At 47.5% G+C, this 24,903-nt stretch overlaps 1 protein-coding gene across 5 annotated transcripts in view; it reads left to right on the forward strand.

The window, feature by feature from the left end:
- LOC144146106 (uncharacterized) overlaps positions 1-24,903 on the forward strand; it is a 593,048-nt gene that overhangs the window by 288,782 nt on the left and 279,363 nt on the right. For all 5 annotated transcript variants that reach the window (XM_077678048.1, XM_077678053.1, XM_077678051.1 and 2 more), the window contains one exon: positions 1,442-1,627. In XM_077678048.1, the coding sequence (XP_077534174.1) occupies positions 1,442-1,627 (186 nt within the window). The remainder of the gene's footprint in view (positions 1-1,441; positions 1,628-24,903) is intronic.

Raw genomic sequence — 24,903 nt, forward strand, 5'->3', positions numbered from 1 at the left:
TAGCGAACACTCTTTCCCAACATCTGCTGTAGCGCTACGCGCGGCTGCGCACAGTGCGCATGTGCAGTACTCTCTCTCTCTCCGCGGTCTCCTGTCCTTCAGGCGCGCTGCGCATAGAAGCGGAGTGCCGCGCTCCGGCCGGTCTCTCAGTCGATGGTCATCCGCGCTTGCGCTTGATCTTGCTCTCTTGCCGTACCCGACGATTGCTTGATGCGACGCCAATGGAACCCCCTTCAGCGTCGCATCACACCAGGGTTCCCGCGAGGGGAGGTGGGCGTAATTATTTTATACCGACCGGTCTGGCCAGAGTTTCCAGACCACATGAGATACACAAAATACGCTAGTTAGAGAAATAGGACGGTAAGTTGACTCAACAATTCGTGGGCTGGGCGCATCAGTTAAAGTAACACTCCTTATTTTTTCATTGATGTGAAACGACGCTATCTTATAGGGATTTTTTTTCAAAAGTTACTTATAAACACGACGTGCAAAGCCTTAGTAGGGCCTTTAGTAATTGGTCAGGCCCAGTGGACCTTAAAACATTGAAATAATTCAGCAATCGTTCAACTCTCCGTGTGTCAAAGAGTACATCATTACGTTTTTAAAAACACGTTGACGTGCGCAATGTTGATCACTTGGCGGTAACACCGAAGAAAAGACAGAACAGAAATATCGATTGAAACATTCTGCTTTCTCAAAAGCTTCCTCCGTAAAACAGACCCCTTTAACTAGAAGGGGAGTCGAGATGAACTTCTTTTATTACTTTTTATTTTATTATTCACCACGTCCAGTGTTACAGAAATCTTATTCACCGGTATCAGATGCTTCATTTTTCAAACCCCGGGATGCATTTAACCAGCAATTCACTTGTGCGGCTTCACACCAATAAGCTGCCCGTAATTTTAAAGATCTTCTGACACTGAGCATTTCGATGTGATTTGACTTCACTCGTGGCCGAGGACCACTTGAACGTCTCGTTGGCACCCTATGACTGAAATTAGTCTTTGTTCCACTCTGCCAACTTTGTTTTGTATGGTCTGACCTGGGTCATCCGAAGTAATGGGCGCAATACCCAGCACCCAAAAACTGGCCAACAGCGTCGTTTTGCAGGCCGCATTCCACCATTCAAGAACGGTCTTAAACGCCTGTGTCGTGAGAGGAAAGCACTTTGAAAGTCCCTAGAAAGTTGAAGAGATAACCAGGCTTCGTAGATACCTGAAATGTTTGTGGATTTCATAATATTGTAATTTAACATTCATCGAGAACGCTGTGCTTGTATCTGTTTGCGCCCAGTTGCGGTGTTGATGCGGTATAGCAAGATAGGCGTATTGGTTAGATAATGCCATTGGTCTGATATACGATCGTTCTCCCTATCGTTATTTCTTAATACAGATGCTCAATTGATGTATTTCACTGCTTTCTTTGTTTCTGAACTTTTTAGTTTGAATTCGGCGGAGAGCGCCAATCTCAGGAAATAAAATACAAGGAAAATCAAGACTTCAGCACATTTGGAACTAAATTATTCCAGCATGATAAAAACTGTTATAACGTGCAAATTTTGGAAATTCACTTCCTATACACTGGGATCACGGAAGGTCTCCCAGCGCGGGACCCCGCAAAAGGATACGTAAGTATTTAAAATCAGTATTTGTACCCTTTCTTGGGCAAGGTGCTGACGGGTTTGTTACTCCTGTTGCAAATTCAGACGTTGTTGAAAACAGCATAGTCTGGAGTTTAAAGGCCAACTGCTCTGAAATTTCACTTTTCTCAAACTTGATTCACTCAAGTTTTTGTGCTCTAAAAATATTTGTGGTGAAATTCTGGGCCTTATACCGCCATGGCGTATTAGCTGCAAGCGTTCAAAGTAGCTCTGTAACAGAGGACTGTTGCACCCGGCAAAGAGTCTCCGAAAGAAGTTTCCAGGGAACTGTGACGGAGAAGTGGAATCTGTTCCCCGAAAATCCCGCTTCTCCGGCGACTGGCGTTCGCCGGTGCGTTCGCCGGTGCCTTTGCCGGGGGTTCCTCTGCTACACCGGCGCGCTGCACTGACATCAGCATCACACGTGTAAGAGCTAACCGCATAGGATGCAAAATCAACGATTATTAATGCTGTCCTAAAAACTATACGCGCGCTTACGATGCTTTGGGAGTTTGCAAAAACTTTTTTATTGGAACACTACATTGTTAGTCAGAAAAAAAGCGCAAGAAATATACTTGCCTGCACAATTATCATTATTATTGCAGCTCTTAATAAAAAAGATCGTTGGCAAATTCTTGGCAACTTGATCTTCCGCGTGAAATATTCGCGGTATTTCGAGTGGCCCAACGCCACCTCTACCACTTTTAAATCACCAAAATTTTACGACCTCATTTCGGCTGTTCTACGCGCCAGTGTGAGCCCTTGTGCTATATGTTTCCTCACCCATTAAGTAAACGTAAACCAGCCTTGGTCGTAGTAGCGAGCTGTCGGGGTCTTGGCGAAGTGCGTAAGCAAACGACACTGCTCCTCTCTTAAACGATTAACAATATTACTTTTTTATTCGCTAAACCATGTATTTATTTTTGTACAGTTTTAAATTTAGTTTACCTGAAAATAACATGTTATAAACTGCACATCCCCCTGTTGAAAGTAGCAAACCACGATAGGTGGGTAGCTTCTTTTGCTCTTTAGTGCTTCGCCTAGGTTTGAAAGGTGACATATGGTTTCAAGCCAATATTCACATTGATCGTTGATGTGAAGCGAGATGAAAAGAGGGCGTAAATTCACAAACTGTTTTCACCTAAGACGTTGTGTGATCACCGCCAGGGCGCTGTTCGTTCCCGTCAAAACAAGCCACAAAAATTATAGATCAAAACCAAAGCAACGTCTAACTAAAGCTGCTTTTCCGTGTCATACAAGCAAAAAGCCTTGAGAACCTGAACATTGTATTTTACAAGTGACGCTAACGACATTGCTACTCCGACAGTTATTCTGTCCGAAAATTAGCTGCCGACGGTCTACTTTATCTGAGTTGATAGCTACGCGCCGTCGCAATTGCGGCCACCTCCATTAGCCTCGTCGGAATGTTAGCACAAATTCTCCCGTGGAAATAGCACTCGATGCTACCACGCGCAGCTTCATCACGGGCGTCCCGTATGGCTGCCTTCAATGGCGGCCTTTTTAACAGGTTCAGTTGGGAAAACGCGTCGGCGCGAGCAGTTTGGTCACCCGCTTTCCTGTTTAAAACGCAGTGCTTTGCATATTGCACTCTTTTTATGTTTACAGAAATACAACATGATTTTTACACTGGCTGAAATTTATGTGCAGTTGGCCTTTAAAGAAACCCTAAACAGGGTTGCAAAGGTTGCGATTTTACGTGCGCATTCGCTGGAGTACTATCCAAGGATCATCCTGCGTCAAAATGTTTAAAGGCGTTTAGTATTGGCCGAGTTATCGTTCATTAAAAAGAGCCAACAATAAGGCCTGGCGCTTCTACCGTTTCATCGCGCCTCTACAGCACTGTGCAAGCTGTGACGTCAACGACGATGCGAAAGACAGGACAAGGTTCGAGATGAGCGCAGCCATTGGCCCCGCTCGGCGCTACGTCACGCCTATTTAGCATTTGACGGCCATGCTCCACCTACTACAGCCCCTACTGCTGAGCGGGCCCGGTGGGCGGTCGGGAAGAATGGAACTACCATGCGGCTATGCCCCTAGCGTCGGCCGTGCACGCGTGGAGACGTCAGTTTTAGAATAGCGGCAACGTGCGTTTGGAGGCCAGATAGTGCGGTATCAAACACAACATGCATGCTCACGACATTAATTGAAGATTTCCAGCGCTGGATAGCGGACCGCTGGTGTTTCTGCAGGCACCGCTGTCGGAGCGCAGAAAAGGCTTAGCATTGCCACAGTTACTCAGTCACCGCTTTACGAAGCCGCGCCGACGACGTTCACCTGTGCAATCTTTCACTGCAGTATCACCCCCTCTCACGTATTCATAAACTGATTTCAGCAATCGTGCGTATAGTATAGCCAGTGACAAGGCAGTGACAAGTATAGGCAGTGACAAGTTTTAGATGCTGCAGTGTACGCGGTATCGTGCATACACCAAGGTAACTATAAATGGTAGCGAAGCTTCGGGCGAAAAGCAGTTGAAACCTATTGCCAGCGACATCAGCATGGGGGCTAATGGGAATGGCGAATGATTCGCGACTAGGTGAGGAGGGAACAAACACTAGTAACAAAAAACCAACAAAACAACATTTATATTTTACGAATAATATTTCTTTCTGAATGACATTTATTTAGGCACTGTGTGTACATACTTTACAAATATGCTGTTCATTCTCAAAAACCTCTTGTGTAGCGCCCTATGAAGAATGGCACATGTGATTGCTCTGTGATTCAGCCTTTGTACTGGTCTAGCCTTTGTAGTACTGCAGTGGTGCACACAGTGCATGCGTTCAACCCTGTCCCACTTTCGAAAAAAGAAAGGGAAATAATACATGCTAAGGTTAGTGAGAACATCAGCTTTGTTGAAGCGCGCCGAAACACAGGTTGTTTTCGGCAGCCTCCTATGCAGATGCCGCCCGCCGGAGGTTGGGGCGGCGTCTGGTTAGTACAGCGACGCAGTGTAGACTTGTGTTGCGACCGAGTGGGGGCACCCGATCCGACCTCCGTAGCCTCCGGCATAACTGTGGTAGCGTGGTGAAGCGGGCAGCCAGCCGATGTTGCAGCCGTGAAGAAGTCCAGAAGCCGTAGGCTAACGTAACTGTTTACTTCATAGCGAGAGGAGAGCCGAAGCCAAAGGACAATACCCCGACGGGTGAGGTTACAATACAGGACTCGAGCGTCCTCTTTTCAAAACTACGAAGTATGCGACCAGATCCATTTATCACCGTATACAGAAAACAAATTCCAGTGAAAAGGAGCAGAAGATCTTGGGTATTCTGCTGTATGAGAAGTTAATCTTCATACCCCACATGAAACGACTAAGAAAAAATGCATAAAGGCACCTAGTATTCTAAAGGTTCTCTCACGCCAGCCGTACAGAACTGACAGGGCTTCCTCATTGAATATTTTCGATAACCTTGTCAGATCGAGGCTTGACTATGACAGTGTTATTTATCAATCAACCTCAAATTCTGCTTTCTAACTCCTTGATCTGGTGTACCACCTGGGCCTTCGATTGGCGACTGGAGCTTTCCAAACATGCCCGATAGGAAGCCTGTATGTAGAATCCGATGTGTGGTGACTATAAAGTCAGCGTGCCTACACAGCCCTACTACACGCAGTCAAAACAACTCCATTTCAAAAACACCCCTCAGACATCTTAATACATGATACATCCACTGCAGGTCTGTTCCTTAAACGACCCTCTCTTGCACAACCATATGTAATGTCCGTAAATACTTTGGCATCCCACATAGAAATTTCTTTTAAGACACTTACAAGACCACCTTTACTGATGTCCTTACACCATGGAAGCGGTTGCCGGTGGCATTGACTTGTCATTTACTAACATAGACAAGAACAAAGCTCCCTGTGCGTTAATACACCAACATTTTTTAGCCCTTCAACACAAATACCAATGCACAGAATTTTACACAGACATATCTAACACCAACTGTGATGTTTCTTGTGCTGCTTGTGGACCCCATTACTCTACTTCTAAGAAAGTCAATTCTAACACCAGCACATTCACAGGTTAAGCTCATGGTATTTTAATGTCTGTAGAACACATAATACAACACCAAATACATCGCTTAGTCATATAGAACGATTCCTGGAGTGTAGTGACAGCCCTGCATTCTGCAAAGCCACAGAAAAATGCAGTGCTTAACATTATTTTAAACATCATCATGTCGGTCAACGCTATGGGCCTAAAATCACAAAATCACAATCTGCTTGGTATGTGGACATTTCGGAATAACTGGAACTGAAGCTGCTGACAGGGAAGCAGCTGTTGCAGTTCTGGGGGATGATGTGGACGTTACATCTTGTTGCTTACGGGAAGGCCGACCAGAGCCGAGCTCTGTCGCCTCCGACATACGTATGGTAGCGTGGTGTAAAGGGAATGGCCAGCCGGTGTTGCAGCCGTGAAGAAGTCCAGAAGCCGTAGGCTAACGTAACTCTTTACTTAATAACGAGAGGTGAGCCGAAGCCAAAGAACAACGCCCTGACGGGCAAGGTAAGAGTACAGGACTTGACCAGAGTTACAGCATTGATTCACTGTTAAAACAGGAATGGAATATAGCACTTGCGGAGGTCGTATTTATACCCAAAAGCGTCAACGGTCAAAACAAGCGTTGCCTCTAGATTGTGCATACGTCACGACGACACAGACACACAACCCTCTTTCCAGGGTTCGTGAGCAGTCGGTAGTAGCAGCGCACGCTGAGTAGGAGAGAGGATAGAGAGAGGAGGATGCCGCTGCAGACGCGGGGCCTCTGTGTCCTTGGGAAGCGTTGAAGCCTTCCTAGCCGGCAACCGCGGAAGTTTGAAACGCGCCGAAAGATAGGCGCCAGAGGCCCAGGCTTGTCGAGACGTGAAAGCATTAGTCACCAACACAGGGGGGCATGCTTGAAAGGCGCACGTAGGGGAGGCTTCGCCGCAAAGCCGAGGAGTGTTGAAGCAAAGCCCGACTGCGGTTTCAATCGTAACAATCTGTACCGTACTTGGACCTCAAACCACTCATCCAAAGGAAACTCCTTAAAATCTGGCAGTATCGTTGGGATAAGCAAACAGCAAACACACAAAGAGCCCTCACAAAGGGCCACAAAGCCCTCCCTTACCAGAGAGGGACCTTGCCACCCTGGTATAAACACTGGCCCCCGCCCAACTAAACTCTCGGCCCTGAGTTTTTAGCAGCTGTAGAGCACCGGAACACGGCTGCGATGAGGCCAGCGATGCAGCAGAGGGTGCCATAAATCTCTGGGTGCGGACAGGCGGCCTCTGAAACTTAATGTTCGAAACGTTCAAAGCATGAAATTTGTATAGCAAGAATGCTTAGGTCTACTATAAGAGAAGCTGTCCGATGTTAAATTGGACATTATTCTGCGAAGCGAGGTCAGAGGAATCGGAGAAGGCTTCATAGAACTGAGTAGCAGGAATATTCTTTGCTATGAGGACCTCACGAAAAGACAGAAGGCGGGGTGGGGTTTTTGATCCGCAGAGAGATAACAGGTAACGTGGAAGAATGCTCCAGTGTTAACGAAATGGTAGGAGTCCTTGTGATCCAGCTTAGCCAGGGATACTTATTAGAAATAGTACAAGTCTATGGTCCAAAAGCCAGCTACGATGATAATGCCGTAGATAGGTCTACGAAGACGCTGAGTCAGCAATGAATAAGGGCACAACACATTTCACAATTGCAATGGGACACTAACGCAAATCTAGACGCAAGCATAGTACGAGAAAATAAGTGGGAAATTTGAGAATGCACTCTCTGGTTGGATTTCGGAACAGAAATAGCCTGGGGCTAATGAACACATTTTTCGCAAAACGAATGGGTACCAAATGAACGAGAAAAAGTCCCTACAGGATGAAAAAATGAAGTTCATTTCATTTTAAGTGACGGCAACAAATATTGTACGAGACGTGGAGCTTCTACCCAACATTCAAGGCAATGACCCTGGGCATGTTAGGTGCAAAACAAGGCTGAATCTCAAAAGGGAAAGAAGTGAATTCATTAAAAGTAATAAATCCAGCATGAAGTCAGTCAGATGCAGGAAACAGGAGTTTTGAAGAACCCTTCTGAACAGATTCGCGCTTTGAGACAGGAAACAAGGACAATGTTGACATCCTGAATAGCAACCTAACAGCAACAACAGAGGCAGCAGCCGGTACTCGAGAAGCAGCATGTAGCAAACAAACTGAGAAACTAACTAAGCTAACGAAGGAACTGATTTCGAAGCATCAGAGCACGAACTTGTTCAGTAAGGTGGATCAAATTCAATTAGCAGAGCTGTGAAAATTGATTAACAGATGTAAAACAAATAACAATCGTACGCAGTCGTCGACCAAACGTTGGAAATAAGAATATGCTTGAAGGTAGCAAAGAGGATGCCGGCCATTGGCAGCGATAGAATGTGCGCAGCTAATGAATAACAGGGTACCATTACGGGCAATATAGACGAGATAATAAGAAAGGCGGAACTATTCTGCACCAGGCTACACACCAGCGACGTTGGAACCGGGGAAACGACGGAGCCTACATGCATAGCTTGCTATGGTGAGCCAGTAACAAAGCGGGCAGCAGAAAAGGCGCTTACGGGCAGGAAAGAGGGAAGGCGACAGGCGACGACAGCATAACCTCATACCTTCCGAAGGAGTCTAGAGATATGCTAACAGAAAAGCTTGCTAAAGTATTTTCAGAATGTTTATGAACTTCAAAGGTGCCCAAAGCCTCGAAAAACGTTAACACACTTTTAATTCATAGGAAGGTTTATAACAAAGTTCTTAAGGACGACAGCCCCATCAGCCTTCTGAGGTTGTATAAAGGTTGTTTACCAAGGTAATGGTTAACCACATAAACGACATCCTCGACCTACAACAACCCAGGGATCAGGCTGGGTTTAGAAAAAAAAAGTTTCCACAATGGATCACAGCCATGGGATCAACCAAGTGACGGCAAAATTGGCGGTGTACAATACGCCGCTTTACACGATAGTTATACACTATGTAGAAGAATTTGATCCAGTAAACGCTGCCGCAGTCATGGACTCCTTAAAGGATCAAGGCAAAATCACGCACCCGTCCGTCTAATGATGACCATGGTTGAAAACGAAGCTTCCTTGTGTTGCATTCTTTGGTTTGACAATCCCACACTGCTCTGGAGATACACACCGTTTTTCCAGTATAGCCAAAGCAACTCTCCTGTACGCACTCCGTAGATCTAGTTTTGGGTTCTGGCGTGTATGGCGCGAGTTTGGGCCTGCTGTTTTGCGTTCAGTGAGCGATTTTTCAACGAGGGGTGGTTTGAGGTGTTACACCACAAGGTCTGATGTTAGGCCTGCGTCATAACCGTGGAGGTTAGGCTTAATGAATTGTGGGTAACCGCCTTACGAAACGTTGTGCAACGCCATTGTTCTCTTGACAAAGTGTTTGCTTGTCATCCTAGTTTTCCAAGTCACTTCGAGCATGTCAAAACACAGCAATCGGCTAGACGACGGCTTCATAAGGCGAGGACCCAGGTTCGGTTGCGGCTATAGGAAGCGTGTTTCTTTCACTTTACTCACTATGATTGATCTTCATCGTTCCAGAAAGGTGGCTCTCCTTTAGGGCGTGTTTGTGTACAACGGCATCAGTCACGACAATTAATCTTCGGTTTAACAAAAGATATGTACCTACGACATCTACAAGACATTTATGAGGAATACACGGGCAGAATAATCCTTCACAGGCAAAGCGAAAAACTGCCGGTGCGAAAAGGGGTAGAGAAGGAGACACAATCTCGCCAAAATCATTCACAGCATGTCTGAAGAGTGTACGCCCGAAGCCTGACCTGGAAAACATGGGTTTAGGGATAAATAGAGAATACGTCATCCATGTAAAGGTTGCCGAAAGCATAGGTTTGCTTAGTGAAGCTACTGAACAACTCAAACAAATGATTGAAGAACCACAGATAGAGAGTTTCTCCATGGGGCCTAAGATAAATATGAATTAATCTAAATTAATGATACGCAAACCTCCCTAACGGGTCCTTTTAGAATAGGTAACGAAACAGTAGAACCAGTGGGAGAGCATAACTGCCTTGTCTGGATGGTCAGTGCTGACACCGCCACACTAAAAAATTCCACCGCGGAATTGCATAGGGTTCGGGTGCACTCGACAAGCACTTGTAATTAATGAAAAGTAAGGTACCTGTATCCCTAAAAACAAAGGTACTGAATCAATGCGTCCTTCCGTTAATGCCATACTGAGCGGGAACTTTGAGGCCTACTAAAACTCTATACAGATAACTTAGATCCATCGAACGTGCATGGAGCGCAAAATGAGGAATAGCGCTTGGGGACATGAAAGCGGCAATCGGCATTAGGGAGCAAACTCAAGAAGAAAATATCATAGTTCGAAGTAATAAAAATAACTGGGCTGTTTTTTTCTTTGCCGGCGCCACCCATAGACATTTGTCAGTATACTGACCGAAAATAAATCCAGGAGAAAAAAATTGGCTTCAATCCATGCTGTGAAGGTGGTTCGAAAGCAAACCTTTAAACGACACCCATAGCAATTGCCATCCGACGTCACATTGAATTCACACACGTCGCTCTACAAACAGTAAAACCATTTATTCTGAGAGCCATTACCTGGAATTCAAGGGGGTGGTGTACCGAACGCAGAAGAGCGTCGGCAACGGCCGGGCTAGAGCGGCGGACGCCGCCGCTGTAAACCGGCAATGAATTGGGAGAAAGAAAACGGACAGGAGCGGCATTCGCAAGGTGAGACAGCGGAACCTAGCCATCCTGATGTGCTAGCTTGGGGCTACACCACCACGAGACTACAAGCGCATACACCGAAACAATGCGGCATGAGCGCTTAGTGATTCCTATTTATACCGATTTAAAGTAGTCAGTTTAGTAAGTTTGAGAACTCGAAGAAAGCGGAGGGAACTTTTATAATCGCTATTTATAAGGACCAGTTGCTACGTTCGCCTTTTGTAATACCTCCTAAAACACAACCGAATCGGTATCAACCAATTTAAAAAACGGAGTCCCATTCATGGCACGCAGTGCACAAAAGGTAGTGTTGCGACCGAGTGGGGGCACCCGATCCGAGCTCCGTTGCCTCCGACATACGAGTGGTAGCGTGTATACTGCGAGCGGCCAGCCGCTTTTGCAGCCGTCAAGAAGTCCAAAAGCCGTAGGCTAACGTAACTGTTTCCTCTATAGCGAGAGGTGAGCCGAAGCCAAAAAGACAATGCCCCGACGGGCGAGGTTACAATACAGGACTCGAGCAGAGCGACAGCATGGATTCGCTGCTCTAACAGGAATCAATTACAGCGCTTGGGCAGCTCTATTTATACGCAAAAGCGATAACGGTCAAAACGCCAACAAGCGGCAACACGCCACTAACGTCACAGACACACACAACGCTCTTTCCAGAGTTCGTGAGTCGTCGGTAGGCTCGGCGCACGTTGAGTTCGATAGAGGGGAGAGAGGAGGACTTCGCTGAGATCCCGGGGCCTCTGTGTCCTTGAACGGGTTGCGAAGCGCCTCGCCGGGCCGGCAACCGTTGAAGTTTGAAATGCGTCGATAGCGAAGCGTCTGAGCCGGCTTGTTGAAACTTGAATGAACATTGTGCCGCCTGACGGCTGAAAGGCGCACGCAGTGGCTTCGCCGCACAGCCGAGGAGTGATGCGGGAAAATACGGCGGCGCTGGCCGATTCGTAACAGCTTCTCCTCCGGGGCTCCGAGATCCCTATGGATAAGGGTCGTCAAACGTTGTCCGCAGTAATGCTTTTGAAGTGAAGTGCTCGGCAGACGCTCGACTCGAGGCCTGGGCTGTGTGACACCGCTCTGGAGCTTCCCAGGGCCGATCACTCGACAAGTAGTGGCTCCCCAAGAACGTCTCTAGCTTGGTCAGGCAAGCAACAGAACAACACAGGAAGACAAAACCGCATCGCCGCCAAGTGCGAAGACAAATCCACACTGAAGATCTAACAGGCTTTTAATTGCGAAAAAATACGCTAATAACTAACTACACTAGTTATATTTTTGCCCAGCAGTAATTTAGTCAAACACAAACTTGAAAGGTGACATTTCGCGTCATTGGAAATGTCTCAAACACGAAAAAACGTAATCGTAAAGGGCGAAACGTGCTTCAGGAAAAAATATGAAATTGAGAAAGTCAGGTGTCTACAGGCCATATCTTGCCTTAAGGACTCCGACTTAACCCATCAGCATTGTCATTCAGTTTCCCCTTTTTGTACCGCACTTAATGTGTGCCTGCTCTCTGAAAGCTGCAGCGACAGCGTGAATTGACACCGGTCGTCTTGTTCGAGAAAGGTCGAGCGCGCGGAGGAGCGAGCGGGATTTTCCACCGTTCTTACGTTAGGCGCGAACTCCTTCTTGGAGGCGGCGTTCCCTTGGCGCGATGCGAGCTGACGGCTTTGCCTCTTGGTGTGCCGGCACTGAAACACGCGCCGCGAGTACGCGCGGAAGTTTTCCCTCTATCCTTCTTGCTCGCCTTTTCACGAACGCGTTCGTCAATCAAACGTCGGAACGCGTTTACGTTATCTCTAGGCTGGTCGGTTCCCAACTTCGGCTCAGCCACAGGCGACACCGGAACCTCAACTAGCTCAGCCGATGTTGGCCTATTATCGGGATCATCAGCTGGGAGTGAAACGGGCACGACGAGCTCTTTAGACACCTTGTAGTTCCCAACAGTCACTACCTCGTCGTCCCTCGCGCTTTCAGCGGCAGCCTTGGCACGCGAAGGTCGAAGGGTGTTCCCGTTCTCTTTCCTAACTGCCAGAACTACACTACAACCAGGCTACCCTGTCTCAAAAAACGGCTCAGCCGCCCCAGACACCTGAATCTCTACGAGCTCGGCTGGCCGTTGCTCGAGGTCAGCTACCTGTGCTGGTGGCAAGACGGAATCGGCTTGTTGAGTGGCGAGATCATCATTTCTCCCAACTGAACCATTCAAACCGTTCGCTGCCTCCTCTGCGGGCTTTGCCACAACATCGGTCTCTTCGGAACTACCGCGAAGAAACAACCTCAGTTTCTGCGGACTCGTGTTGCCTTTCGGTAGCCTCATGGTTTCCGCACTCCAGCGAAACCTCGCTATCTCGCGAAATGTTCATGTTCAGACCGGTAGCTGCTCCCAAGGACTCCCGCGAATTTGAACCATCTACACCAAGGTAAATATAACTGGTAGCGAAGCTTCCATAGACGCCCATACGTTCAGAAAATGGCGGCTCTTAAGCTGCTCATGGTGCTTAGCGCCATCTGTGTGAGGAGGGAACACTTCCGGCGGAACAAAAAATAAGCAGGATGTGACGCAAGATCCGGTCAGAAAGTGACGTCATTTTGGTGGCATTAGTGGGAACATTTGACTTCCAAATAGCCTTAGCAGGCCTTTGATCGCTGAGGGCTCATGTCATTGCCATCTGACGCAAGTTGGCGAGCCCTTGGCGTGTGTGCTTCAAGTCAACGCCAGCGTATAGTCCTGACTAGAGAAACGTACTTTAGCATACTGTCGTATGATTCGCCTCGGTGTTTATAAAAATATCTTGCATCTTCTCTGAACCTTTATTCTGTATTTATGCCTTCCACTACTGTATGAAGGCAATCAGTTGTTTATTTTGATTGCAGTGGCTGGCAAACGTACCCCCCCCCCTCCCCGACCGGAATTTTTTTTCTGCCTTGGGATACAGAGCACAAAATGACACTTGACCACCCTTCCCGGCCCCCTTTTCATATAAAAAACGCGCCCACTCCTTACCCCTATACTAATTTCTACCAACGCCACTGCTGGGTTTAATTGCGTCGCACATACGCAGGTTGCGTGCGTGCCTTAAGTATAGATCAAGGTTATATAATTCTTGCTCAGTTTGGGTACTTCTGTTCTAAGAGAAGAAATAACGCATAGTCATGCTATAATCAAGACATTCGAATTTTATTCCAGGATAAACATAAAACAAATTTACCACACTGCACAATATCAGCACGTATACAATAAGTACAAATTGTTCGTGGGCACTACATGCATTATGATATTCCTTACGCGCCGAAAAATTGACTTTACCCGTAACACATAGCATGAGCAATGAAAGCGTCGACAGCAGAACTACTTCGAAACAAGAGGAAAGAACTAGGCACTTCATCTTGACTCAGAAAACCGGGCCGCAGGAATGCCGATTCACGAAAGTGCAGCGAGCACACCGCAGCTGGCCCGGCGTCTTATCAAGTAGACTTGGGTTTCTACAGAAGTTCACTCAGCATTCACGCCTGCAATTTCCTAGTTGCATTATTAGGCAAGTGTCGCTACAGATAAGTAAAAAGAGGAAAAATGGATCAATTCAAGCGAAAGCGACGGCAGTATGTAAAAGCACATAGCAGGAAAGATCTGGCAGCAGCGCAGCACGGAGCAGCTCAACACAGTACTGCGATAGAAAAAATGCTTGCGCATACAAGTGCGGGAAGCAACGAGCACTACAAGCGTTGTAATGTAATAGAGAAGACACTGAGATAGACAATTAAAGCGTCTCGTTTAAATTCGAGTGGTACTACGCTGAAGAGTCCTAGAGTAATTGACACCACTTGCTCCGAGCCAGCCTGAGGTGAAATCAAGAGATAACTGTGACATAACAAAGCTTTAGACCCATTCTTTTTTTGAAGCACCACCACGTCCCCTTACACAACCCCTGTGCACGTATTAACAGTACAAGAGTTTCGCGTCACCTGAGGAAATGAGGGGAAGATGGCGCAATAAAACGCCAGGCGTACGGGAGTTACTGTTGCAACCTTTTGCAGCACATCGTTTCCGTAGGTACCGAGGAAAGCGCTCCGCTCCAACCGTTGGCAGCATCGTCCCGTAGTTCACCTTGCCCGCCGGGCACGGTATTAAACGTGTTCACCGATGATACAACGCACCTCGCAACTCCACGCACAGCAAAAATTAAGTGCACATTAAATTAACAAGGAAAAACGAATGCAAATGCGCACCACCAAAACACGCAAGGGGCGTTTCCCAGCAGACGAACTTTAGGAGCGGCCTTCCGAACACTACGAGGACTGTATGACAGAACAATGACATGTGCCATTCTTCAGAGGGCGCTACAAAAAAGGTTTTCGAGAATGAACAGCATTTTCAGAAACTATTTACACACTTTGCCTAAATAAATGTGATTCAGAAATAAATATTGTTCGTCAAATATAAATGTTGTTTTATTGTTGAACAAAACTTGGTTTTTTGTTACTAGTGTTTGTTTCCTCCTCACCTAGTCGCGCTTCAATCGCCACTCCCATAAGCCCCCATGCGGATGTCGCTGGCAATAGGTTCTGAACCGCTTTTCGCCCGGAGCTTCGCTACCATTTATATTTACCTTGTCTACACCCTGCCGAGACCTCCGAAGCCAACACAACTTTTCCGCTCTCAGTGGACTTACAATGCCCTCTGTCATGAGCCTCCAGAAATGCGCTATCTCCGCTGTCTCTGTCAGCCACTTTGCCGCGCTGCTGGGCCGAGGGACCTTAGGAACCGTCGCTTCCGACTCGCTCTCCCGAGCGTCTGCTACTGGCAGCGCTGGCACGGTCTTTTTCGAGCAACAATGCAAACTCAGGCTTCACTTCTTCCTGCTCGAGTGGAATTTCGTGCTCTAGGTTCTTGTTCTCCCGCTGGAGTCTCTCTTTTTCGAGCTTCTTTCTTTCCCTTCGAATTCGATCGACATCGAGGGCGTACCATCGCATCTTTTCCTCATGCTCTCGTTGCCGTTTCTGTTCTTGCTTCTCCCTCTCGAGCTCCTGTTTTTGCCTCTCGAGCTTCTTACGCTGGCGCTCAGCCTCTGCCTCTGCAGCCTGACGTTTAGCGGTCTCCCTGTCATTGATCAGCTCAATCCACTCAGACGGCTCGTCATCGTGAGCCCCAACAGCGAGTATAGCCTGGATCAGCTCTGGCTTTGTCAGTGCGTCCGTAACATCCAAGCGCAACTCTTTTGCAAGCACCAACAACTGCGGTCTCTTCAACGCCTTCAAATTCATGGCTTGTCTAGAGTACTGCTTTCCCACTGCTCCAAAAATGTTATGCACGAATAACCCACGCGAGAAAAACACACGCCCTACCAGCTATCCTCAGAAGCCTGGTAAAACTCAGTGAAGAAAAGTCCCGCACTCACCCATGACTGCCGTGAATTCTGCGAAGTCCGAAGCCGCCTTGACGTTCGTGGTGTTGGCTCTCGTACCGCTGGCTCCAGGTGTTACAAAGTTGTTGCGACCGGGTTGTTGCCAACCAGTTGTTGCGACCGCGAAGGCCGACTGCAGCCAGGAATACGTCCAGAGCTGTAGGCCAGCGTAACTCTTTACTTCATAGCGAGAGGTGAGCCGAAGCCAAAAAAAACAGTGCCCGGAACGGTGAGGTTACAATACAGGACTCGAGCAGAGCGACAGCATGGATTCGCTGCTCTAAACGGAATGAATTACAGCGCTTGGGCAGCTCTATTTATACCCAAAAGCGATAATGGTGAAAATTGCCAACAAGCGGCAACACACCACGAACGTCACAGACACACACAATGCTCTTTTCGGAGTTCGTGAGTCGTCGGTAGCCTCGGCGCACGTTGAGTCCCAGAAAGGGGAGAGAGGAGGACTTCGCTGAGATCGCGGGGCCCTTGTGTCCTTGAATAGGTTGCGACGGGCCTCGCCGGGCCGGCAACCGTTGAAGTTTGTAATGCGTCGATAGCGAAGCGTCTCAGCCGGCTTGTTGAAACTTGAATGAACATGGTGGCGCCTGACGGCTGAAAGGCGCACGCAGTCCGCACAGCCGAGGAGTGATGCGGGAAGGTACGGTGACGCTGGCCGATTCGTAACAGTAGCGTTTCTGCAGCGGCCAGATGCCTGCATGCGTCTCTACATTTGGTTTTCTCGCCCTGCAAACCAATCCTTAAGGTGTGTTTGCCGTACCGCCACCTAATTCCGTCGGGAGCAGTTACCCTGGAGGTGCTGTCGAACAAGTTAATCCAGCCGTGCGAAGGTAGCTCGCAATGGGCGCGTATCTAAGGCAAAACTGGCCCGAAAAATACCTTGACTAAAGCAGACGACTAAGCCGTACGCCGATGCCGACGCCGGCGAGCAGGCACTTCCACGCTTGAACGGCTGGGGTAAGGCCCCTACGCTGGGTAAACTCGCCGCGCCTTCTACAGTGTTCTGTGTGAATGAAACCCTCCGCCTTCCCTACACACTGCCGCCGCCTCCGCGGCGCTATGAGCTTGTTGCCCCGTACGCCATGAAAGAACCGTTGGCTGGTAGACCTAGAAAGCTTTGCTTTAAAACTGTGCACCTTCCAAGGTATGGAGACACTCAGAAATGCGCGGTATGTGGTGCATATATTCACGAATTTTCGCATTCAGAGCTCCGTAATCGACACAAAACCGCACGCTTTTGTCTTCCTTCCGAACCGTTATAATGTGTGATGAGCAAGCGCTCGATGAAGGTAGAGTATTGTCGCGCTTCAGCATATCATCCACATTGCCAGCATGTCACTCTCATTCACAGCTGAATTTCGTAAAATCCTGGATGAAGCTTCCAGGCATTTTGCTAATTCAGTTTTATTATTTTTTGGCGATTTCGACTTCCCAAGCGTTGACTGGTCTTCCCAATCCGCAGCTTCCAATGAAATCGAGGCTAACTCTTTTGTTTATACCTGCTTTGACTTCTCTTTAAATCAACTAATTAACTTCCCAACTTGTCGTTCAGCGATGTCTGCAGTTATCCTTGACCTAATACTTACCGATCATCCCGACCTTTGTTCCAATATTACTATCTTATTTGGCATCTCGGATCATGCCATTATAACTGGTAGCATTACTCTTCCCTTGAATTCCACAAAAACCACAAATAAAAAAATTAGGTGCTTCGCCAGAGCCGATTTTGATGCTATGAATACTCAACTGTCTCGTTTTTCTGACCAGTACTTGAATACTTACCATTCATGCTCCACAGATGAAAATCGGCTCATTTAAAACAAAGAGCCGATTTTGATGCCATGAACACTCAACTGTCTCGTTTTTCTGCCCGGCTCTTGAATACTTACCATTCACCCTCCACTGAAAAAAATTGGCTCATTTAAAACAAAATATTTATGAATGTGATTGAGTCATGCATTCTGGTCTTACCGTTTAAAAACAGTTGTGCAGTCCCTTGGTTCACCCGCGCACTTCGCCGGTTAAACAGTAAGAAAAAGCGCGTTTACAGGCAAGCAGATAAAAATAGTGACTCGATTTCTTGGCTGTGCTATAAAGAGTGTGACAAGCAGAAAAATCCGTGATAAGTAACAACCATCGGTAATTCTGGCGCGTAATCAATCCTAAAAGCTACCCTGACATAATTTTTGCAGATCATAACGGCCAAACTGTTCTGGAATCTGCATGCATGCAGATACATACTAATTTGCGTCGGTTTTTACTTGCGGAGACGTTGCTTCATTACCGACTACAACTAGTTTTATGGAGGGAATTATGCCTGAAATCGTCAGTACTAAACGGGGGAATCTTATCTTTACTCAATAACCTTAAAATTTCATCAAGATGTGATCATATGGGCATTACGAATACAGTACTAAAAATACTTCCTTAATCATATCTCCAGTACTACCAGCACTTTTCACTCAGTCCTTGTATGAGGGTTCAGTCCCGCATGACTGGCGTATAGGGAAAATTGCACCCTTCATCAAATCCGGTGGTCGTTCTTCACCACTAAACTACCGACCCATCTCTCTGACTAGCACCATTTGTAAAATTATCGAGCATATCACACATTCTCAGGTTATTAAGTGCATAGAAGATCATAACACTATTTTTAAATTCCAACATGGTTTTCACGAAGGTTACTCGTGCGAGACCGATTTGGCCGGATTTACTAGCGATTTGTATACTTCAGTAGACTCCGGACTGCAAGTCGATGCAGTCTTAGATTTCTCTAAAGCATTCGATCGCGTTCCGCACCAAAGACTACTCCTCAAGCTATCTAAATTTAAGCTAAATCCTGACGTTCTGGTTTGAATTAAAGATTTCCTTACTTCTAGACTTCAATTTACATTTGTCAACAATCACGCATCTGCTTTCGCTCAAGAAACATCAAGGGTACCTCAAGGTAGCGTATTAGGTACATTACTTTTTCTAGTCTATAATACCGACCTTCCCTCGTGTGTATCATCCCGTGTTCGCCTATTTGCGGATGATCTTGTAATTTCCCGTACCATTTCTTCTCATACGGAACATTGCAGTCTCTAATCTCACCTAGATACTACTAGCTCTTGGCGCTTAAGATGGTTGATGTCCCTTAATTTATCTAAAACAAAGTAAACGTCGTTTTCATGTAGAATCCGCCATTTTGCAAATTTTTATACTATAATTTTAATTGAATAAAGGTAAAGAACACGTACAAATTTCTTGTTCTTCATTTCAGAAATGATTTAACATGGCGCCACCATATTAACTTCATCCTTGCCTCAGCAAACCACTCTTTAGGACTACTCAGGCATAATCTAAAACAAGCCCCATCTGATGTAAAAGGACCCGCACACGTCACCCTTATTCGTCAAAAAAAAGAAAAATTACGCCCACCTCCCCTCGCGTGAACCTTGGTGTGATGCAACGCATCTGATGGGGGGTTCCATTGTCGTTTTCCATCGTATTGATTACGCTTATAGCAGGGATTCTCACGCGAAGGAGAGGTGGGCGTAATTTTCCATTTTCACCATGCAATGCACATGCAGATCACGTATGCTCAGGTACGGTATTTATTGCAGATGAGAATAAGTGCCTTGTGGTCTGTAAAGTGCACAGTTAGGGGCTCGACGATTGCATCAAGCAATCGTCGAGTACTGCGAGAGAGTGCAAGCGTAACGCGGACGACTGTCGACTGAGACCGTCGGAGCGCGGCATGCCGCTTTATATTCACAGCGCCCGAAGGAGAGGAGAGCGCGGAGAGAGTGAGTACTGCACATGCGCAGCGCGCGCAGCGCCGAGCGCAGCGCAACCCACCGGCGCCTAGCAACGGAATGAGAGGGCGCTGCACCAACCCGCAGCTGTTTGGGAGAGAGTGTTCGCTATCGGAGAGAGGAGGCGAGGAGAGGCGCAGCTGTGCGGACAACGCCGGACAGACGCAGCAGGAAGGACAGAGGGGCGTGCATGAGATGCGTTGCATCTAATATGCCTCTGTAATCTGGGATCCTCATCAAGTATATCTCACAAATAACCTCGAGTCATTACACAACCGTGCTGCTCGCTTCATCATTTCTGATTATTCGACAGTTTAGAGCGTCACAGCAATAAAATAACGTGCTGAACTTGATACGCTACGCGTTCGTCGCGCATATGCTTGCCTGTCCCTTTTTCTTAAAATCTACGTTCACCCAACTCTTCACATCGATTCCTTTCAGCCTCCATCAGCCCTTTTTCCATGCAGGGATCATCCCAACAAAGTTAAGCGCCCACTATGTCACTCATCCTCGTATGCACACTCTCTGCTGCCCCACACCATAACTGACTGGAACGACTTACAATCACATATAGCGACTCAAACTGACATAACTAAATTTCAAGAGTTGCTCCACCAATTGTGATGATTTGAATTGTATTGTTCGTTAAAATGTATTATTGTGTACCCACCACTCTTCTTCTTTTTGTGCTTCATCGCTTTTCTGTATTGAGCGGTATTTAACTAGTTCCGTAGAGTAATTTCCTTGTCATCTGCAAGTGCCTGCTTGCGCAAGCGCAATCGGTTTATCTGTTCGACTTGTTTTTCATAAAACCTTTTGCATTCCTGCCATATTTTGCAGTACTTAAATTTTCTTTTTTCGTTCTTTCTTGTCGTTTTTTCTTTATTCCTATTTTCCTAATACTGCTTTCAACAGGTGTATTTTAAGTGTATTTTCAGTGTGCGTACGCCCTCCATTGAGGGCCTTCAGGGGTAAAAAACACTTTGTCTGAATAAATTTCTGGTTGTATGGAGATACGCGATATAAGCGTCGACGACTGATGCAGGAGTTATTCGTTTCGATCCGATGGGTTGCGGCAGACGTTTTTCGAAGTACAAAAGAGCAACATTCAAATTAAGCCTGGTGTTTTGTGAACAACGTGACTAACGCTTCTTTTTGATCCGAGGTCGGGTCCGACTGATCGCGCTGGAAAAAAGAGAGGTTCCCTTGATGCGAAGAAAGCGAACAGACCGGAAGAAGGACTACGGGCTCGTCGCGGGTAACAGAAACAACAGTTCCGCCCTGCGGTAGCAAAACAGGTTTAGTGGTTGCGCGCACAGTGGCTAGAAGAGCTGATTCGAAAGGTAATCGGACAAAGCGTGGCGGTATCATAAGTTTGTTCGGAATGAATTGTTCAGCTGGCATGCTGAGCACATCGCCATAGCGGATGGTTTCAACGTGAAGGAAAACGCGGTTTGTCCTCCAGGAGACGGAACAAAATCGAAAGTTCACACCAGTTGATGTATTCGCTCATTCGTTACCCTTGTTGAGGATAGCGAATAAAGGATGCAAGTCGCACGGGCACAAGGCCACGGGCCTATAGCTCGCGCCTCGCGCTCGTGTCAGTTGGGCTCTGAAGAGCGAAGCGAACGGGTGACCGGCTGTCTGGCTACTTTATTGTGTCACATCCGTGACAACCATTCCGAAACACGTGTCAATAATAGAAGACCGGGCTCAGGACAATAAATGATAGCAGATGCTGATGAGAAGAACTCAAAACCTAAGATCATTTTGTGAGCACTTGGGGATAATACCGCCAAGAGAATGTGAAGACAGTTGCCTTCGATGAGTGCATGCGCTGTACTGTTCCCGGGTAGCTTTCGCACGTTTGTCACACGTTTGTCGGATCACACGTTTGTCGGCGCTGCGTGCAGCTGGATTAACATGAGGACGTCTGACCTTCCGTAACCGCGAACACAACCCCGTATGGCTCTTGGAGATGCTCGCACCAGTGTCAACTAACGCTTCGACTAGAATGCCTTGCACAATTTCCAGAATATTGCATGGCCGGACAGTAAGACTTGTATGTATCTGTATAACGCAGTTCTACCTGCTTGAAGTGCGGCTCGTAGTTTTCCAAGTGATGGTCGCTGTTCTGAGAGGCTTGAGTGACCGGGAACGAAAATCGACGGAACGGTGAAGGTGGTCGCCGGACGTTAAACCTCGAGCATGAACGCTGATGAGCGTAGTCCGAAGGAGAAGGTGAGCGGCGTCGAGAAAAGGTGAACGGCTGCGATCGGCAGTTGTAAGTGAAATGGACAACCCCCCCTTGCGGATTAGAAAATGCTTGGTGTTCGTTGTGGTGGCGCCTTCGCCAGAACTTGGAAATACCGTAATTACCCGGTTCTAACGCGCACCTTTTTTCCGGAAAAATAGGCCGAAAACTCGCATGCGCGTTAGAATCGGATACGAAACCGAAACTGCCGAAACACCGAAAATTTCGTCCCACCCAACGCCATCGCCATCACCATCTCAAGGTGGCACCAAAGCCTTTAGCAACAATTTTTCGAACGTAGGAAGCATAAGTGCCTAGGCTTTTCTATCGGAGTTTACACAAATCGTCAAATCGTTCCACTTGCGCACTTGATAACAGCAATGGCCGCAGCGGCTCTCACGCGTTCAAAACGAGCGGTCGGCTGAAGCGTGCGCCTCTGGAGTAGCTCGCGGGATGGGCGTGCGAGGCGTGGGCCACGATCCCATCGACCATGGTTGAACATTCAGAAGTGTGGCATCGCGAACGCTCTTGACGGCACCGAGGACGAGATGTTGTGGTCAGCGCAAAGGGACGAGGAGTGAGATGAGTGAGATTACTTCGGGAAATAAATCGTCCATTTCTCCCGCATTTGTTTGTGTGGGTCACAAAGTTCCGTGCGCGTTACAATCTGAGGTGCAAGTTTTTTCAGTTTTTTTGCCAGGAAAATCGGGTGCGCGTTAGAATCGGGGGCGCGTTAGAATCGGGTAAGTACGGTAGTGCCCGGGACACCGCAGTAGTAGCATGTTCGGTGACTGGGCCGCCACGGTGGGTAGTATGGTGCGTGGTAGCTGGCCAGTTGGTGCGCAGGAGAAACGGGGGAGAGGTGAGCATGGAAATCCTGGGGAAATGAGGGCGATGACGGGATGTGTGGTATCACAACCACATCATCCTCCGTAGGCCGGGTGCGAATGCTAGGCTTAGGAGGGGGAGAGCACGTGACCAATGCCAATTCTTCCTTTACATTCCCCCGTAGACTGGGTCCGAGTTTCTGGTGCTTAACCTCCGGAAAGCCAGATGACTACTGTCCGTGCAATTCAGTCGCGAATGATCGTCTGTATCATGGCTAGTAGGTCGCTCTAGTGAAGTGCAAGCGAGACGTAAGACGACGGCTGCAGGCGAAAGGCCTGGAGGCCGCTTAGGCCCTCACAAATCGTTACTAATCGCCCATGGTGTTGGGGTTTTGCATGGAAGGTGCCCGGATCGCACAGGACGAAATAATATTGAGAAGGTGCTAAACTCGATCAGACTATGACATGTGTCTGTGAAATGCCTCTGTGAAAGCAAACACCCTTTTGGTTGCTTCTGAGCGTGAAGTGGGCCTGCCAAATATTTAACGCAACTCCTCGTTGAATCGCGACCAGTCACTATGTCCTCACGATTCAAGTACCACCTCTTAGCCACTTCAGTTACATCGAAACCGACGTTCACAAGCTTGAGCTTATTGTACAATTTATTTATAGCGCTCACCCTGTTACAATGGTCGAGCCAGTCCTCGAATTATTCACCACGGAGTCCTGCAAAAATCTAGAGTCTCGTTGCTGACTGGCGATTGCCCAGGCGAAGGCAACCCGGATAGCAGGTGCTGCGCGATTACCATGGTTGGTCAGATGCCCTTGCGCCATGCGGAGAGGGGAACGAAGACCCGCCGACCTGAGTGAAGGACCAGAGGGAAGGCGGGGCAGGCATACGTGGGTCGAAGACGCGAGAGGCATGGGGGACTCGGCCAGGGGAGACTTAAACGACGCATTTAAAGACGATGCAGCCTCGCCGAGAAGCCGTCCCAAAAATGATGTTGATAAATGCTCGAGAGTGGGAGATCAAGGTACTCTGGTGCTCCCCCATGTGACACGCTCATGATGAGTTATTGGGTAGGAGTGATCAAGACTTTGGCAGCCACGGGGACCAGTGTGCTCAGAATATATATATATATATATATATATATATATATATATATATATATATATATATATATATATATAGGGTTTGTAAATGAGGGGCTCGTTAGAAATACAGGAAGAAATGCCGGCAGTCTACAACGCCAAAGAAGGCATAGGGGAATGGTTAGAATATTTTTTCACCGTTAGTGACGTTACATTATTATTTATTATTATTAATTACGTGAGAAAGAAAGAAAGAAAAACACGCGCCCAGAGTGGGGACCGAACCCACGCCTTTCGATTAGATCTCGAATGCCTTACCAATTCGGCTATCTGGGCGACTGTGTTCCGCTGCACTTTCTGGGGTATTTCTTCCTGTATATATATATATATATATATATATATATATATATATATATATATATATATATAGTTTAGGCGATTTATGTACAGGCGAGAGATACGCGGGCGTAGATTTGAGCGTCCAGATGGTGGCCGATCTCCCGAGCAAAAGCGCCTTCCAAGGTGCTTCTTCCGGTTACACCCGCGTGGTTGCAGGTATAGGTTAGACTACTCATCCACACGGGGGATGCCCGCAAAAGGCACATACCCTGATGGTACCATGGGCCCCCCATTCTCGCTACAATCGTCCCCAGCTGAAAAGGCGCCATTTCGGCGGCGCGGATAAGGTCACGACAAAACTAAAGGGTCGTAGAAAGGCTTCAACTGTTGCACGAGGACAATCTCGTGTCTGTGCCGACGAAGACTCCAGGTCGACGTGGTGTGTTCCACGAGATAGTTGACCGGCGATGTGCGCTCAACCACGCGGTACGATCTATGATACTTGGCCACAAACGTCGGAGAGAGACCAGGGGTTGGGCAGGGGACATAAACGCATGAGTCGGGGTCATATGTTGGCGCTTTGGTAGAGTTGTCATGAAGCTATTGCTGGAGCTGTTGATTGGCCCAGCTAAACAAGCGAGCCAGTTGACGGCATTCTTCGGCAGCGATTTGCAGTGTTGACATACTGTACACTGGCGTACGGGCTTGCGCAAGAAGTTGTACATGCCGTGCCAATAGTATCGTAAGCGAAA

This window comes from Haemaphysalis longicornis, unplaced genomic scaffold, assembly GCF_048455015.1.
Source record: "Haemaphysalis longicornis isolate Haplotype H1 unplaced genomic scaffold, Haemaphysalis longicornis Haplotype H1 scaffold_7, whole genome shotgun sequence".
NCBI lineage: Eukaryota > Metazoa > Arthropoda > Arachnida > Ixodida > Ixodidae > Haemaphysalis > Haemaphysalis longicornis.